Genomic DNA, 13,133 nt, shown 5'->3' on the forward strand with positions numbered 1-13,133 from the left:
AACTCAACAGTCCTTTCTCTTGACTTGTAAATTAATTTGTGGATCTCTCTGAGAGATTATTTTCATAAAGTGACAATAACAATTATTACCATAATAAATGTCAGACAAAACAATTTTGCGTCTGTTTTGAAAATGATAAAATACTGCATTTTGCAGTGTTCCACTACAAAATATCCATAATATATAAAATTTATATTAATGTGCATTTTGTTTAATTATTTAAGGAGAAGCCAATTACAGTGATTCCCTGATGTTGCTAAAAAACAAACAAACAAAAAAAAAAACAAAAAAATTTTGACAGAATTTCTGCAATTGCTATATAGCAAAAATTATATAGGCAATTACTTTGTAAAAAATATTACAATGGCATAACTGTGGGAATGTTGTTTCAGTGTTGTTAAAATTTGTAGTATTTTCATTGTTTTTCTAACTTTGACCATTCTGCATGTTTCACTGTGTAGTTTATATATTAGTATTTAAGCACTGGTGAAAAAATTAAGGCAATCAAGTATAAATGTGAGAATTTCTTTTGCATATTTTGGAAAAAAATCAACTTGAGTTTGCTTTTTATTGGCACAGCGTGCACTTGGCAAGGAGGTTACTGCAGCTAGAAAAGCAAAACTCGTTGCTTGTAAAAGATCTGGAACATCAGAAGGAACAAGTAACACAGATTTCACAAGAGGTAAATTACTGCTACAAAAAAAAGATCAAATCTGTAGAGACTATAAACATTGTGGAACAGCTGTTCATAAAATGAAATATTTTCTGAACAGTGTTTATTGTCTATTTGATGTCAAAAACTGGCGTCATAATTAACCAAAACTCTATGCTAAACGTTTTCAAAGTAATTTATATTGTATTTTGAAATGAAGATTGAAAGAGGGATTATTTTACCGGCTAAACAAGAATGTAAGCCAGACAAACAGCGTTCTGATTTCTGAACTGAATACCAGCTAGCCAAACTAGTTCGTTCTGTTTGATAGTTAATTGTTCAATGAATGCCTCATTTTACACAGCTCTTCTCCTAAATCACTTTTGAAGGTACTTCTGTAAATCCTTTTCTATGTTGTGCAGTTCTTGAATCTTTTGAATATACAAATCTAGGGAATATTTAACATGAGCTGCTTTTTTAAAAAGCTCATATTATTTTTTTTTCCTTGTTACAATGAGTTTAATTTCATTATCTTTTAAATTCTGTGTATAATACCTGAAATCACATATTGCATTGACACGGAAAACAAATGCTAAACAAAACTCAGCATGAAATCTTCCAGAATTAGGGTGAACTAGTTTTTTTTAAATATTTTTAAATTTTCTTCTATGTTTCTCTTAAGAACCAATGAGCTTTTAGATTTGCTATTAGAATTTCTATTTGCTATGGAATTTCTAGGCTATTTCAGGAATGCAGTTAACAGTTTGATTTTTAAAGCCATGGTAATTATAGATTAGGATAACTACATCCAGTAGTTCACAGTGCAAATAATGTCAGTTTCCACATACATAAAATCAATTAAATTTAAATATTTTATATGTGCATATATATATGATTATATATAATATTTCAGTGAAAGGTATGTGAACAAGTGAAATTTTTAAATGTTTTGGGTTTTGTCAGCCAATTTATTATGATTCGTAGGTATATCCTAGTAATTTATATATGACTAAAACATATCTTTCAAATCTTCTTGACTTGAAGACATCAGAGATTTAGGAATCCAATGTTATCCTTGGTATTCTTCTCTATCACTATTATTTCACTATTGTTAATAAAATCTTAAATCTACTTAAATCTACTGGTTTCCACTTTAATACGTTTCTTCTTGCCCTCAGTTATTTTATATTTGCTTCTAGGTCACTACCAGCGACTACTTCTAGTCACTACTTCCAGTCAGTACCAGTGACCTTAGTTCAATTTCCTGCAAAATTCCACTAGAACATCTTCACCTCATTTTTTATTTTCCTGTGAGATGTCAAGTAGCCCTTTCTTGATCTTGTATCATATAACTGTATAGCTGAAATCAGAATGTCATCCCGTGTAAAGTTAAATGTCTTGCACATAGCTAATGCACAGCTACTAAGTCTATTAGCATCAAAATCCTAAGGTTAAGTAAAACTTTTTTAAGACCTGCTTTCTATTAAACTCATATCTGGCATCCAGGTCTGAATGCTTCATAAGATTTCTTTCTTCCTTTTTTTTAGTTTTCTATGTGATTATAGGCCATTTAATTTTATAACAATTACTTAAGCTATTCTGCTCGCCATCCTTTAATAGGTCCACAAAGAGTTTACACTTGTTATTAACGGACTGGAATATAGTTCATAATTCTTACATTATACAAGCCCATCATCTGACTTTTTCAAACAGAGCGAAAAACTTCCATGTTGTCTTCAGCATTATATACAGTTTTAGCATATCTCTTCATAATGGGCTGTACTGTTTCTAGGATTTATTTGCTCCCATTTTTTTCCTTCTAAGAGCTTTATGCCTGCAAGTATCAATTTTTTCCTTGAAGCTGTAGCTCCTCTTGTAAATTTTCTGTATTTCATATTTTATACTGATTGCTATCTATTATCTTTCTTTACGTAGTCAAAGTTCTTAAATTTCTCTTTGCTGACTTTACTGAATCCCCTGAGCTAAGACAGACTTTTACTCTAAGCTATCATCTGTCTTTTTTTTCTTTTTAAGAGCAAAACAGAGACCCTGTAGACTACATCTTGCTTAGGTAGCCCATTAATTTTTGACTGACAGTTTGTTCAGTCATCTGGATGAAATCTAGCACATGGATTGAGAGTTGATGCCAAAGTGATTGGACCAGCTTTTCTCTATTCTGTGAGGGTGGTGAGGCACTGGAGCAGGTTGCCTGAAGAAGTGGTAAATGCTCCATCCCTGGCAGTGTTCAAGGCCAGGTTGGAAAGAGCCTTGGGTGACATGGTCTGGTGTGAGGTGCCCCTGCCCATTCAGCAGGGTTGGAACTAGATGATCTTAAGGTCCTTTCCTACCCTAACTATGCTAAGATTCTTTTGAACTTGCATTTAATACTGCTATTTCACTGCAGTATTTATCATGCAACTTTTTTTTTAATCCTTTAAAGAAGGGAGGAAAAGAAAGAGATTGCTATAACTACAGTGGATGTTCTTTCTGAGATTCTTTTTTTGGACTGTCCACAGCCAATTGCTGTTGAGCTTTATAGAAAAAAGTCATATTGATCTTCTGGGAAAGTCCAGTATTACCATGAAGAAAATACTGACTTCTCCTTAATTTCATTCATTTGATGGAAAGTCTGATAGTGTGCCTGCTTGAAAGTTGGAACCCTGTGGAAGCTCAGCTGCTGCAAAAAAAACTTGCCAGTCCCATTACAGTTTGTCAGGCTTTATTTAACTGCAGGATCCTATCTATTTTCAGGTCATGATACAGCATTAGAAAAGAAATTTCCCTCAAAGTCCTCTTTCTGTTGGTTTGTATAGCAATGACCTGCAATTTTAAAATTACAAAAGGTTCGTTGACCATGTCTAGGGTAAAATAAATTCTCATTACCTGATCCAAGATCCTCATCTACTGATAATCAGATTATTGCCTCTGCAGTTCACTTAATGTTACTCCGAGTTTAAGTAAGTAGAAGACCATATGTCAGGTTCTGCAAAGTAGTGACCTGCAATTAGTACATTTAGTGTCCAATCTTAAGTTTTGGAATGAATTCACTTTGCACAGTTTCACTTTAGCACAGTGCCAGAACTGATGGATAGACACTCTCTTGTGCCTAGAAGGCTAATATGTTCTTTGGCTGACTTAAAAAGCAAATATTGAGTCAGTATGCAGTAAAAGCAATATCCTAAATAAAGAAATTTACTAAGCTGATATATTTGGCTTGCTGTTGAATTACTTTTTTGAGCCTTCATCAAGACATTGTATTTATGCGTTTTGTATGCCTCAGTTGAAACTTTTACCAAAATCACTTTATATCTCACTGTGAATGAGAGCGTATAGATCAAGCTGAACAATGATGAAATCTTTCAGCTTGATAGAGTTGTCCCGTCAGGGAATGTTCGATGCCTGTCAGTGTTCAAGGCCAGGTAGGACAGAGCCTTCGGTGACATGGTTTAGTGTGAGATGTCCCTGCCCACGGCAGGGGGTTGGAACTAGATGATCTTAAGGTCCTTTCCAACCCTAATTATTGTATGATTCTATGTCCAGTTGCAAGGTATTAGATTTATCACTTAAAAGAATGACACAGAAGTACTTAAGGAAATCTTGTACATTAAGGCAGAAAGAAATCAAAGTTGCTTTCAAAACAATAGTGCTTTTGTTCAAGGATAATGTTCAGTTTATATGTGTGTATAAGCAAAATTGATCCATTAAATTCATTTAACACTTAATTGATTACAATTTCGTGACAGCCTCTTTTAAGTTTATAAAGTCAAACAGGCAGCAAAGCACGACCATGGAGAGAGAAGGGATAGCCTTTTTACCTTACAGCAGCATGGTTTTTAGCTGGTGAAGTTAGAAGTTAACAGATGATTTAGTAGCATCAAACCAAGCTTACACTACCTCACTTTCCCACTGAAGTATTTATCAGTCAGAACAATGAGGAACTTTGAAAGTTTTTATGCTATCAAGAACAGGATTCCAAACAAGATGAGTTGGATTAATTTTCTCCTATAATGACAGCCTCAAGGTTTGATTCTGCAATTTTTAGACCATCCTAGAGATTAGTACTCCATGTCTTGGAATTACCTTTTTTTCATGTAAAGATTCTCTATTGTCTTCCTTCCTATCTTTTTTGATAGTTTGTACTCTTAGAAAAACAATAACTTTTTCATTACTTGTCAATAAAGAAATTTATGTTCTTGAAGAAGGTGATTGCCTCTTTTTTATTTACTTCTCTACAATAAACCTGGAATTTCACTGTGCACTAGAATAGGTATTTCCTGAAGGAAATAATGTATTTAAATAATACCTACAGTTCTGCATTAATTTGAAGAAGTGCAATGTTACTGTCTCTTATTTCACTTTTTAAAACATGAGGTGGAGTTAATTTCCCTTTTAGTAAGGCCAGTAAAGTAAGCAAGCAAAGTTTTGTCTATATTTTGTTTTTTAATAAATGTGAACCATTACTGTGTGTTTGTTGCATATTTGATGAGTATACAAGGCAGAGGTAAAACTGCACTAAAAAGATAATGTAGTCAGAGAAAGAAGGAAACACAGTCTTATGTTTTGAGAATTGTGAATAGGAGAAAAATCTGATTTTAGGAAAAGTCCTAAAATATTAAATGGGCTAGTTCTGTTGGAGGGGTGGGTTTTTTCCCCTGCTTGTTTGCAACAAAACAAAATAGGACAGCTGATTCCTAAGTCTGATTGGGCAAATGCAAATCATTTAATATATTGAGAAATTTTATAAACTAATTGGAAAACTTAACCATTTTCCATTTAATTCATTTCATTACACCTATTTGTACCCCTACTTTGAAATATTTTTATTTCTTTTATAAGGAATCTAGTAGGTAGTCTTGACTTTCATGCAGTCTAGCTGCTGAAACTGCTAAATCTTGATGTATGATCTTAGTTCTCTACATATTTTAGAGAATGGTTTTGTTATATTGCTCAAGATGACAGCCATATCCTGCAAGCTTTTTAAACCTAGTGGTCCTAATTTTCTCAGGGAATAGAGCTAGTAAAATTTATTTCCTTCTTATAGGTATGACAGCTATTTCATACTCCTCTTGTAAACATCCTGTTGGATTTCACTTTTCATATACAGTAATTGATTAGAGGACAGGGGACTTACAGTATTGCTGTAGTTTTTTTCCAGTTCAATTTCTGTTCAATTTCCAAGCTGAAAATTCCATTTTAATAGTATACTGTTTTGAAAAAGTCACTTGTAGTCAGTAAGCTGAACAAACAGAGGCCTTGTCTATACTAACTTTTTTCATCAGTCAAAACTTTTATATTAAAACTCTTGAAAATGCAGATTAGGAAGTATAGAAAGTGGTAGCATGATTGCAGTGAAAATACTGTGTAATTACAACTGAAAAGTAAGAGGATACAGTATTAAATAGTAATTTGAGGGTAATTTTGTTCTTAAATAACAGGGTTGGTTTCTATATTATTGTGCAATTGGTAATAATCAATAATATGCAATAATCAAGTAATTGTGCTTTATCAGTTACAACAATTATAGTAGTAATACTTTTTTTTTTTTGGCAGCTTGGAAGAGCAAATTCTTTGTTGAATCAAGTACAACAACCACACAAATATCTCATTGAAACTGTGCAACAGAGAGATTCTCAAATAAGTCGACAGAAAGAACACATTACACAACTTGAAAAAGATGTCAGGTAATTAAAATCACTGTATCTTTATTTTTAGAATGAAAGTAAAATCACTTATGTGTTTATCATTAGAAAACAATTATTTTGTTGGCCATGAAGTAGGAGATGTTGAAACTCCATCATTAACTAAATCTGATCTTTATGCTGTAACTCTAGCATCTGTGATTTCTCTCATACTATCAGGAAAAAGAGGCTTTAGGTATGGAAAAGCAGCAATGACAGTCAGGTTTACACTGAGTTTGAAGTTGACAAGAGGTCTCATGAAATAGAGGAAAGCTCAGAAGAGTAGGGGGAAAGAATGACACACCAGATGTACAAAAGTAAAAATAAAGAAATAAAGTCAGAGAAAAATAATAGACTAGTACACCAGCAAAGGGTATTTTGGGAATAACTCACGCAGACTTCCTCTAGTAGAGACTCTGATTGGATGCTATATATAGCATCAGAACTCTGGACACTCAGCATCTTCCTATCATTGTACAACTTCATAAACTGTTTAACATGTGGTTCCCAAGTAAACTGTTAAAATCTGCCCCTTGATTTTCAAGGAAGTCGATGGCTGCACTGCACTGCAGAAGAATTAGCATTTTAACTATTAGATGTTTATGTGGTATAGAATCATAGAAACATAGAATAGTTAGGGTTGGAAAGGACCTTAAGATCATCTACTTACAGCCCCCCTGCCATGGGCAGGGACACCTCCCATTAAACCATGTCACCCAAGGCTCTATCCAACCTGGCCTTGAACACCACCAGGGATGGAGCATTCACAACTTCCTTAGGCAACCCATTCCAGTGCCTCACCACCCTCACAGTAAAGAACTTCTTCCTTATCCAATCTAAACTTCCCCTGTTTAAGTTTCAACCCATTACCCCTTGTCCTGTCACTATAGTCCCTAGTGAAGAGTCCCTCTCCAGCATCCTTGGTATCTTGGTTTAGGACATGCATACAGTAAAAACTATGAAATATTAATGTGATTGTATTATGAAGCAATTACATGAAAAATACCGTTTTTTTTTTCCAAAAAATCCGCTGAAGCAATGACAATAGAAAAACTAGGACTCAGCTAAATACTTTGCATACTGTCTTACATATGTATCTATTCAGAGTGTTTTGATAGTTTGGGATAGTATTTGTTATCCCTTGAGGAATACCTGAAAACGCTTATCGTCCAAGTAAATCTATCCATAAATCAGTGCATTTATAAATAAACTGAAATATTCATTCATACTTCCTAACAAGATAGCTTTCACTAGGTTTAACTTTTATTCAGTAAGAATAGATCCTTTTTTATTCCAGAATCAAGTGGTTTTTAATATTTTCCTAGACTTGATATAAGAAAAGCTTCAATGGTAAATTATAGTTTTGCAGATGAAAAATCATAATGTTCTCTCTGTATATGCAGGATTTGACATTTCAGTTGTAAAGAAAAAATCATCAAAGAGCTGGTTGCTAGCAAATTAAATGTTCAGGTTATGGTAACATAAAAACATCTTCCATTATCCACATAGTGGCCCAAAAGTCTTCTCAAAAGCTAGAAAAAAAAAAGGAGTAAATAGGTGAGGTCATTTCTGCTTAAAATATATGCATTATTAGCATTGATTCCCTTGAGTTTTTATGGTTCATTACAAACAATCTGTATGCCCAGATAGTCTTCCTAAACTTAGCCTACAAATTAAGGCACCTAAATTAGGAACTTGGTTAGATCAGCTTTCCTTAATAGTGCATGGAGGAAGTGGCATCTCTAAAAAGCAGTTCAGATTTTGGATGGAGTGAGTCATTTGCTAGAGATGCCTGTTACTCTCCATTAACTATAAAGGGAATTTTTGGCATCTTAACGTGCCTGAGGTTAAGGAAGAAAATGGATCTGCACCACAGTGAGAGCATTCGTGGTAAACATACTAGCAGTACTCTACTGTGGTGAGCTGGCGTGTGCTCACCACCAGTCCATGTTTCTGTAAATGAAAGTGTGGTCTGGCAAAAAAATATTTTTATCCTTAATGGTTTTGTGGCAAAAAAAGTAACATTTACTTTGCACATCAAATGTTTTGGTAAGTTTTTTCCTGTAGTTTCCAGTATTTCTTGAAAACTAAAAATAGCTATTATTTCCTTATCACAAGTTTGCCTCAACTTTGCTGTAGTTTCATGGGCCAATGAAATTCTTGGAAACAGCCTGATATCTCAGGACTTTTGGTACAGACAGGTAGTCCCTAATTTTTCTATTCAGAACTCCAGATTTAAAACAAATGTCCTAAATTGTTAATTTATATTCCCTCGAGAACAGAAGAAATTGTAATCTGGTATAAAATTGATAATGTTGGTCCTTTGCTTTCCTTAAGTGAGAGGAAGGTTAGAGGAAGGGATTTCTAAATAGAGAACCATTACATTCCAGCACACTTTTGTCATGAGGAATCTGCTGATGAGAGTTTTAAGTTAAAATATCCCTTAGGTGATTTCAGATTACTTTGTGGACCAGTCTAGCTCCCAGCTATTCCAGAACTGAGTCAGAATGCTATTTCAGTAAATTAATGATAATCTTTACCAAATACATGCCAAGTGAAGCTCTGCTGGATCAAAATATTTAGCCCACTATTCCTATCCATTTTAGTTTATTAAACAGAACTTTGTTGGTTTGTGTGTCAAATATTTTTGAGAGGATGATGTCAGAGAATTAATGCTCTTCGAGGAGGGCCCTCAATTCTGCTGATAATGTTGGTGCTATAGAAAAGTAACAGTGAAAACACTAAACATGGTTTATGAAGCCGGGTTTATCTCAGAACTAAGGAAAAAAGTTAGTATTTGTAAAGCCATTTTAATGAGAAATGTTTTTTCAGGCATTACCTATAATTAATAGTTAATACCACAGTTCTAATTTATACTACAGTTACAGAAAGCACATTATTTTTTTTTTACATACAATACCTTAAATTTATTTCTATAAAGCAATTTCACAAGTAGCAGCTAACAGAAGAATAATGTTCAACTTCTTGTTTTGAGGCACACCTTTAAAATACTAGTAAATTTTTAATTCATTATTTTTTAAATTTTATATTTGAGTACCAGATTGTAGAAAAATTAAGGTAATGTTGATATGCCTCCACCCTGACAATCAGGACTGAATACTTAGTTTTACCTTCATGGCTGCCCAGTGTTTGATCATGCTTTTTCTGCCTTTGTATTTGGTGTGCAGAATCTATGGTAGAGGAATGTTCTTTTCGTGTTGTGTTTTTATCTCATCTGCTTATCTGGAGAGGCGGTTCTGCATTATGCAAGTCATGGATTCCCTAACTGGAGCAGTCACATCTGTATTATCAGTGCCAGTGTTCTTTATCATCTCCTACTTCATTTGAGTGTGGAGGGATCAGCAGGGACTAATTTCCAAGTGAATTTAATTTTTTAAACTTAATCCCCAATGGGCTTCAGTGTGCAGGTCAATGATCTTTTTAGAATGTACTCCTCCTAGTGTGGTTAGATTCCAGCAGATTTCTCAGAATGATGAGTCAGCACTTTGTTGCAATCTTGCAAATGCTTTGCAGCAACCTGCAGCGCTTTGTATTTCCTTGTCTATTGAGAAAGCTGTTGGTTGCTGCTGGATGTGGTTTTGATTTTGTCATGAAATACACAGTCTTGATGAAATCGGCATCAAGAGGAAGGCAACTATAAGGATGGCTATCTGTGACAGCAATCTCCTTGTGAAACTTCTTGTGCCATATTTTTACTGATTTTTCACAAAATGGCCTAAAGCAACTTAATAATGTGGTCCCTTCAGGGGCAACAGATGTATTCAGGGTTACCCACACTGCATCATTCTGTGAAAGTGGCATTTCTGACAGCAGTTATTTCCGTAGAAGGAGTTGGACAGATTTAGGCAGATCATTTTGATATAATACTTTTGAGAAGTCCTGTAGATTCGTAGAATCATAAAATTATTTGGGTTGGAAGGGACCTTAAGATCATCAAGTTCCAACCCTCCTGCCATGGGCAGGGACACCTCCCACTAAACCATGTCACCCAAGGCTCTGTCCAACCTGGCCTTGAACACTGCCAGGGATGGAGCATTCACAACTTCCTTAGGCAACCCATTCCAGTGCCTCACCACCCTCACAGTAAAGAACTTCCTTATATCGAACCTAGACCTTGTTTAGAGACAAGGATGTCATGCCAGGCAGCATCAAAAGCTTTGCGCAAGTCCAGGTAGATGATGTCAACTGCTCTGCCTTTATCCAGCACCTCCGTAGCCCCATCATAGAAGGCCACCAAATTGGTCAGGCAGGATTTCCCCTTAGTGAAGCCATGCTGGCTGTCACCAAGCACCTTGTTGATTTTCATGTGCCTTAGCATGCCTTCCAGGAGAATCTGCTCCAAGATTTTGCCAGGCACAGAGGTGAGACTGACTGGTCTGTAATTCCCCAGGTCATCCATTTTCCCCTTCTTGAAAATGGGGGTTATATTTCCCTTTTTCCAGTCATTGGGAACTTCACCTGACTGCCGTGATTTTTCAAATATGATGGCCAGTGGCTTAGCAGCTTCATTTGCCAGCTCCTTCAGGACCCACAGATGGATTCCATCAGGTCCCATGGACTTGTGCGCATTCATGTTCCTAAGATGATCTCAAACCTGATCCTCTCCTACAGTGGGCCTAGGGTCTTCTTCATTCTCACAATCCCTGTGTCTGCCTTCCAAGACTTGGGTGGTGTGGTCAGAACCTTTGCCAGTGAAGACTGAGGCAAAGAAGTCATTGAGAATCTCAGCCTTCTCAAAATCCAGGGTAGCCAGTTCTTCCGTTAGCTTCCAGAGAGAGACCACATTATCCCTAATCTGCCTTTTGTTTGCGACATACCTATAGAAGCCCTTCCTGTTGTCTTTGACATCCCTGGCAAGACTCAGTTCTAACTGGGCCTTAGCTTTCCTGACCTGATCTCTGGCTTCCCAAACAATGTCCCTGTATTCCTTCCATCATGGCTTTCAAAGTTCACTGTAACCAGAGAGCTTTACATGCCTTCATCCTTAAGCATCGTACCTCTAAAGCTGAAGCTATCATTCAGACCCTCTCTATCAAAATGACTTCACTTGGAAGGACTATTCAAATAGTACTCAAAGTTGCTTATGTCAGTAGCTGCCAAACTGAATCATAGAATAATCGTGGAGTGGTTTGGATTGGAAGGGACCTGTAAAGATAGGATCATATAGTTCCAACACCCTGCCATGGGTAAAGACATCTATTCAAGTGCCCTGCCATGGATAAAGACATTTTTTGCTACATTAGGTTTGCTCAAAACCCTAGATAACCTCTCCTTGAAAGGACAGGAATAGTCAAAAGATGGAATCCAGGCCTCGAAGTAGGATATTTCACCAGAGCTGGAGATACTTCAGTGGCTTGCTGAGAAGTGTGTCAATTCTAGACATTTTTCACATGTCTGTGGATCTTTAGCCATACCTTCACTAAGAAGTGTTGTAAATGCTTAGCTGAGTAGCTGTAATTATAACGATTGTTAGTTATTTGCAAAAACAACTTAGGTTCCCATCTCCAGGTTATTACAGGTGTGTGATGTAACTGCTTAGATTCAAGTGTGAAGGCACGAGTGTATTACCACTCAAAGATAAAAAGAGAGGTTATTTAGGGGTAATCTAAGCTCTGTCAGATGTTACCCACAGGTATGTTCACTATCACCCTCCTTTCCATCCCTTTAGAATTCTCCCATCCAGGCCACAGGCTGTGCTGGCATTTAGCTATGGGGAAAACTGAGGTGGTCTTGGGAGCAGAACACTGCATGTGCTTGTGCACTGATCCATGCACCTGCAGATACACTTTGGAAACAAAGCCTCTGCTCTTGACTGACAGGGCATCTGCAGGGTGAATTTATAGGTGGTCTTTGTATCTCAGAATATTCTGTTAAGTAACCTCTCGTTTATGTTAGCCTACATAGCACTCTTGTTAATAAAAGCAAATAGCCATGGTTAATACAAGCAGTGGCATGTAAGAGGATGACTCCTTATTACTATAAAGAAATCTCTCTAGCATACAGTTCTTTAACCAGAAACGAAAACATCACATTTAGCACTGCTTTTGAAAAGAAATGCCTTGTAACTGTGTCATGCTGTGGGAAAACAAATCTCTGAATTTTATTCTTATGTGTGTAGTGAAGTAACTGTAGTTTTAGTACATAATTTTCTGGTAAAAACATCTAGGTTTATAAGTAACTGGAGACATTAAACAGGACTTCATTCATAAAGAGAGGGTATTTATTTTAAATGCAGTTACTCAAATTTCTCTGTACTGATGGCTGGTTTTAAAAGTGGTTCACTTACCCAAAAGCACTCCTCAAAAGCCTAACTGTGTGGCAAATCCAGAAGCAGTACAAGGATTTTGCTCACTAAGAAGCTATGTACTGAAATGTTCCTTACTTAAAACATTTTGGGTTCTCTGTTTGCCATCTAAACATTACAAAGCTCAGCATACAGTGTTAGATGAGTTTTTCTTATCCCAGAATGGGCAGTGAGCTCTTACGAGAACACTACCATTCTGTGAAATATGCATCTATTCCAATGCTACTCCAGTTTAATCTGAGAAATGCTCCAAATAAAATTTGTAGAAATATATTTATTTTTTTCTATAAATTAATGTTTTCTGACCTGTATTACAGCTTTTTAAAAGTTATTTGTTTGGGTTTTTTTTTTCTACAATTTGTAAAAGGAATTTCTTTTCAGTTTGGACACTACACAGATGAATTTTTAAGCCACCTCAAGCACTCAATTTAACATTATTAAGCAATAATAATTTTTTTATGGTAATACTTGTATATGA

General features: G+C 35.7%; 1 protein-coding gene across 6 annotated transcripts in view; it reads left to right on the top strand.

Moving 5' to 3' along the window:
* The window catches only part of PIBF1 (progesterone immunomodulatory binding factor 1), a 129,513-nt gene that overhangs the window by 90,824 nt on the left and 25,556 nt on the right, over positions 1 to 13,133 (top strand). For all 6 annotated transcript variants that reach the window (XM_062636874.1, XM_062636876.1, XM_062636879.1 and 3 more), the window contains 2 exons: positions 580 to 682; positions 6,203 to 6,333. In XM_062636874.1, coding sequence (XP_062492858.1) covers positions 580 to 682; positions 6,203 to 6,333 — 234 coding nt within the window. The remainder of the gene's footprint in view (positions 1 to 579; positions 683 to 6,202; positions 6,334 to 13,133) is intronic.

The sequence above is a fragment of the Pezoporus occidentalis genome, unplaced genomic scaffold (genome assembly GCF_034315485.1).
Source record: "Pezoporus occidentalis ecotype Australia unplaced genomic scaffold, CSIRO_AGI_Poc_V1 ctg5, whole genome shotgun sequence".
NCBI lineage: Eukaryota > Metazoa > Chordata > Aves > Psittaciformes > Psittacidae > Pezoporus > Pezoporus occidentalis.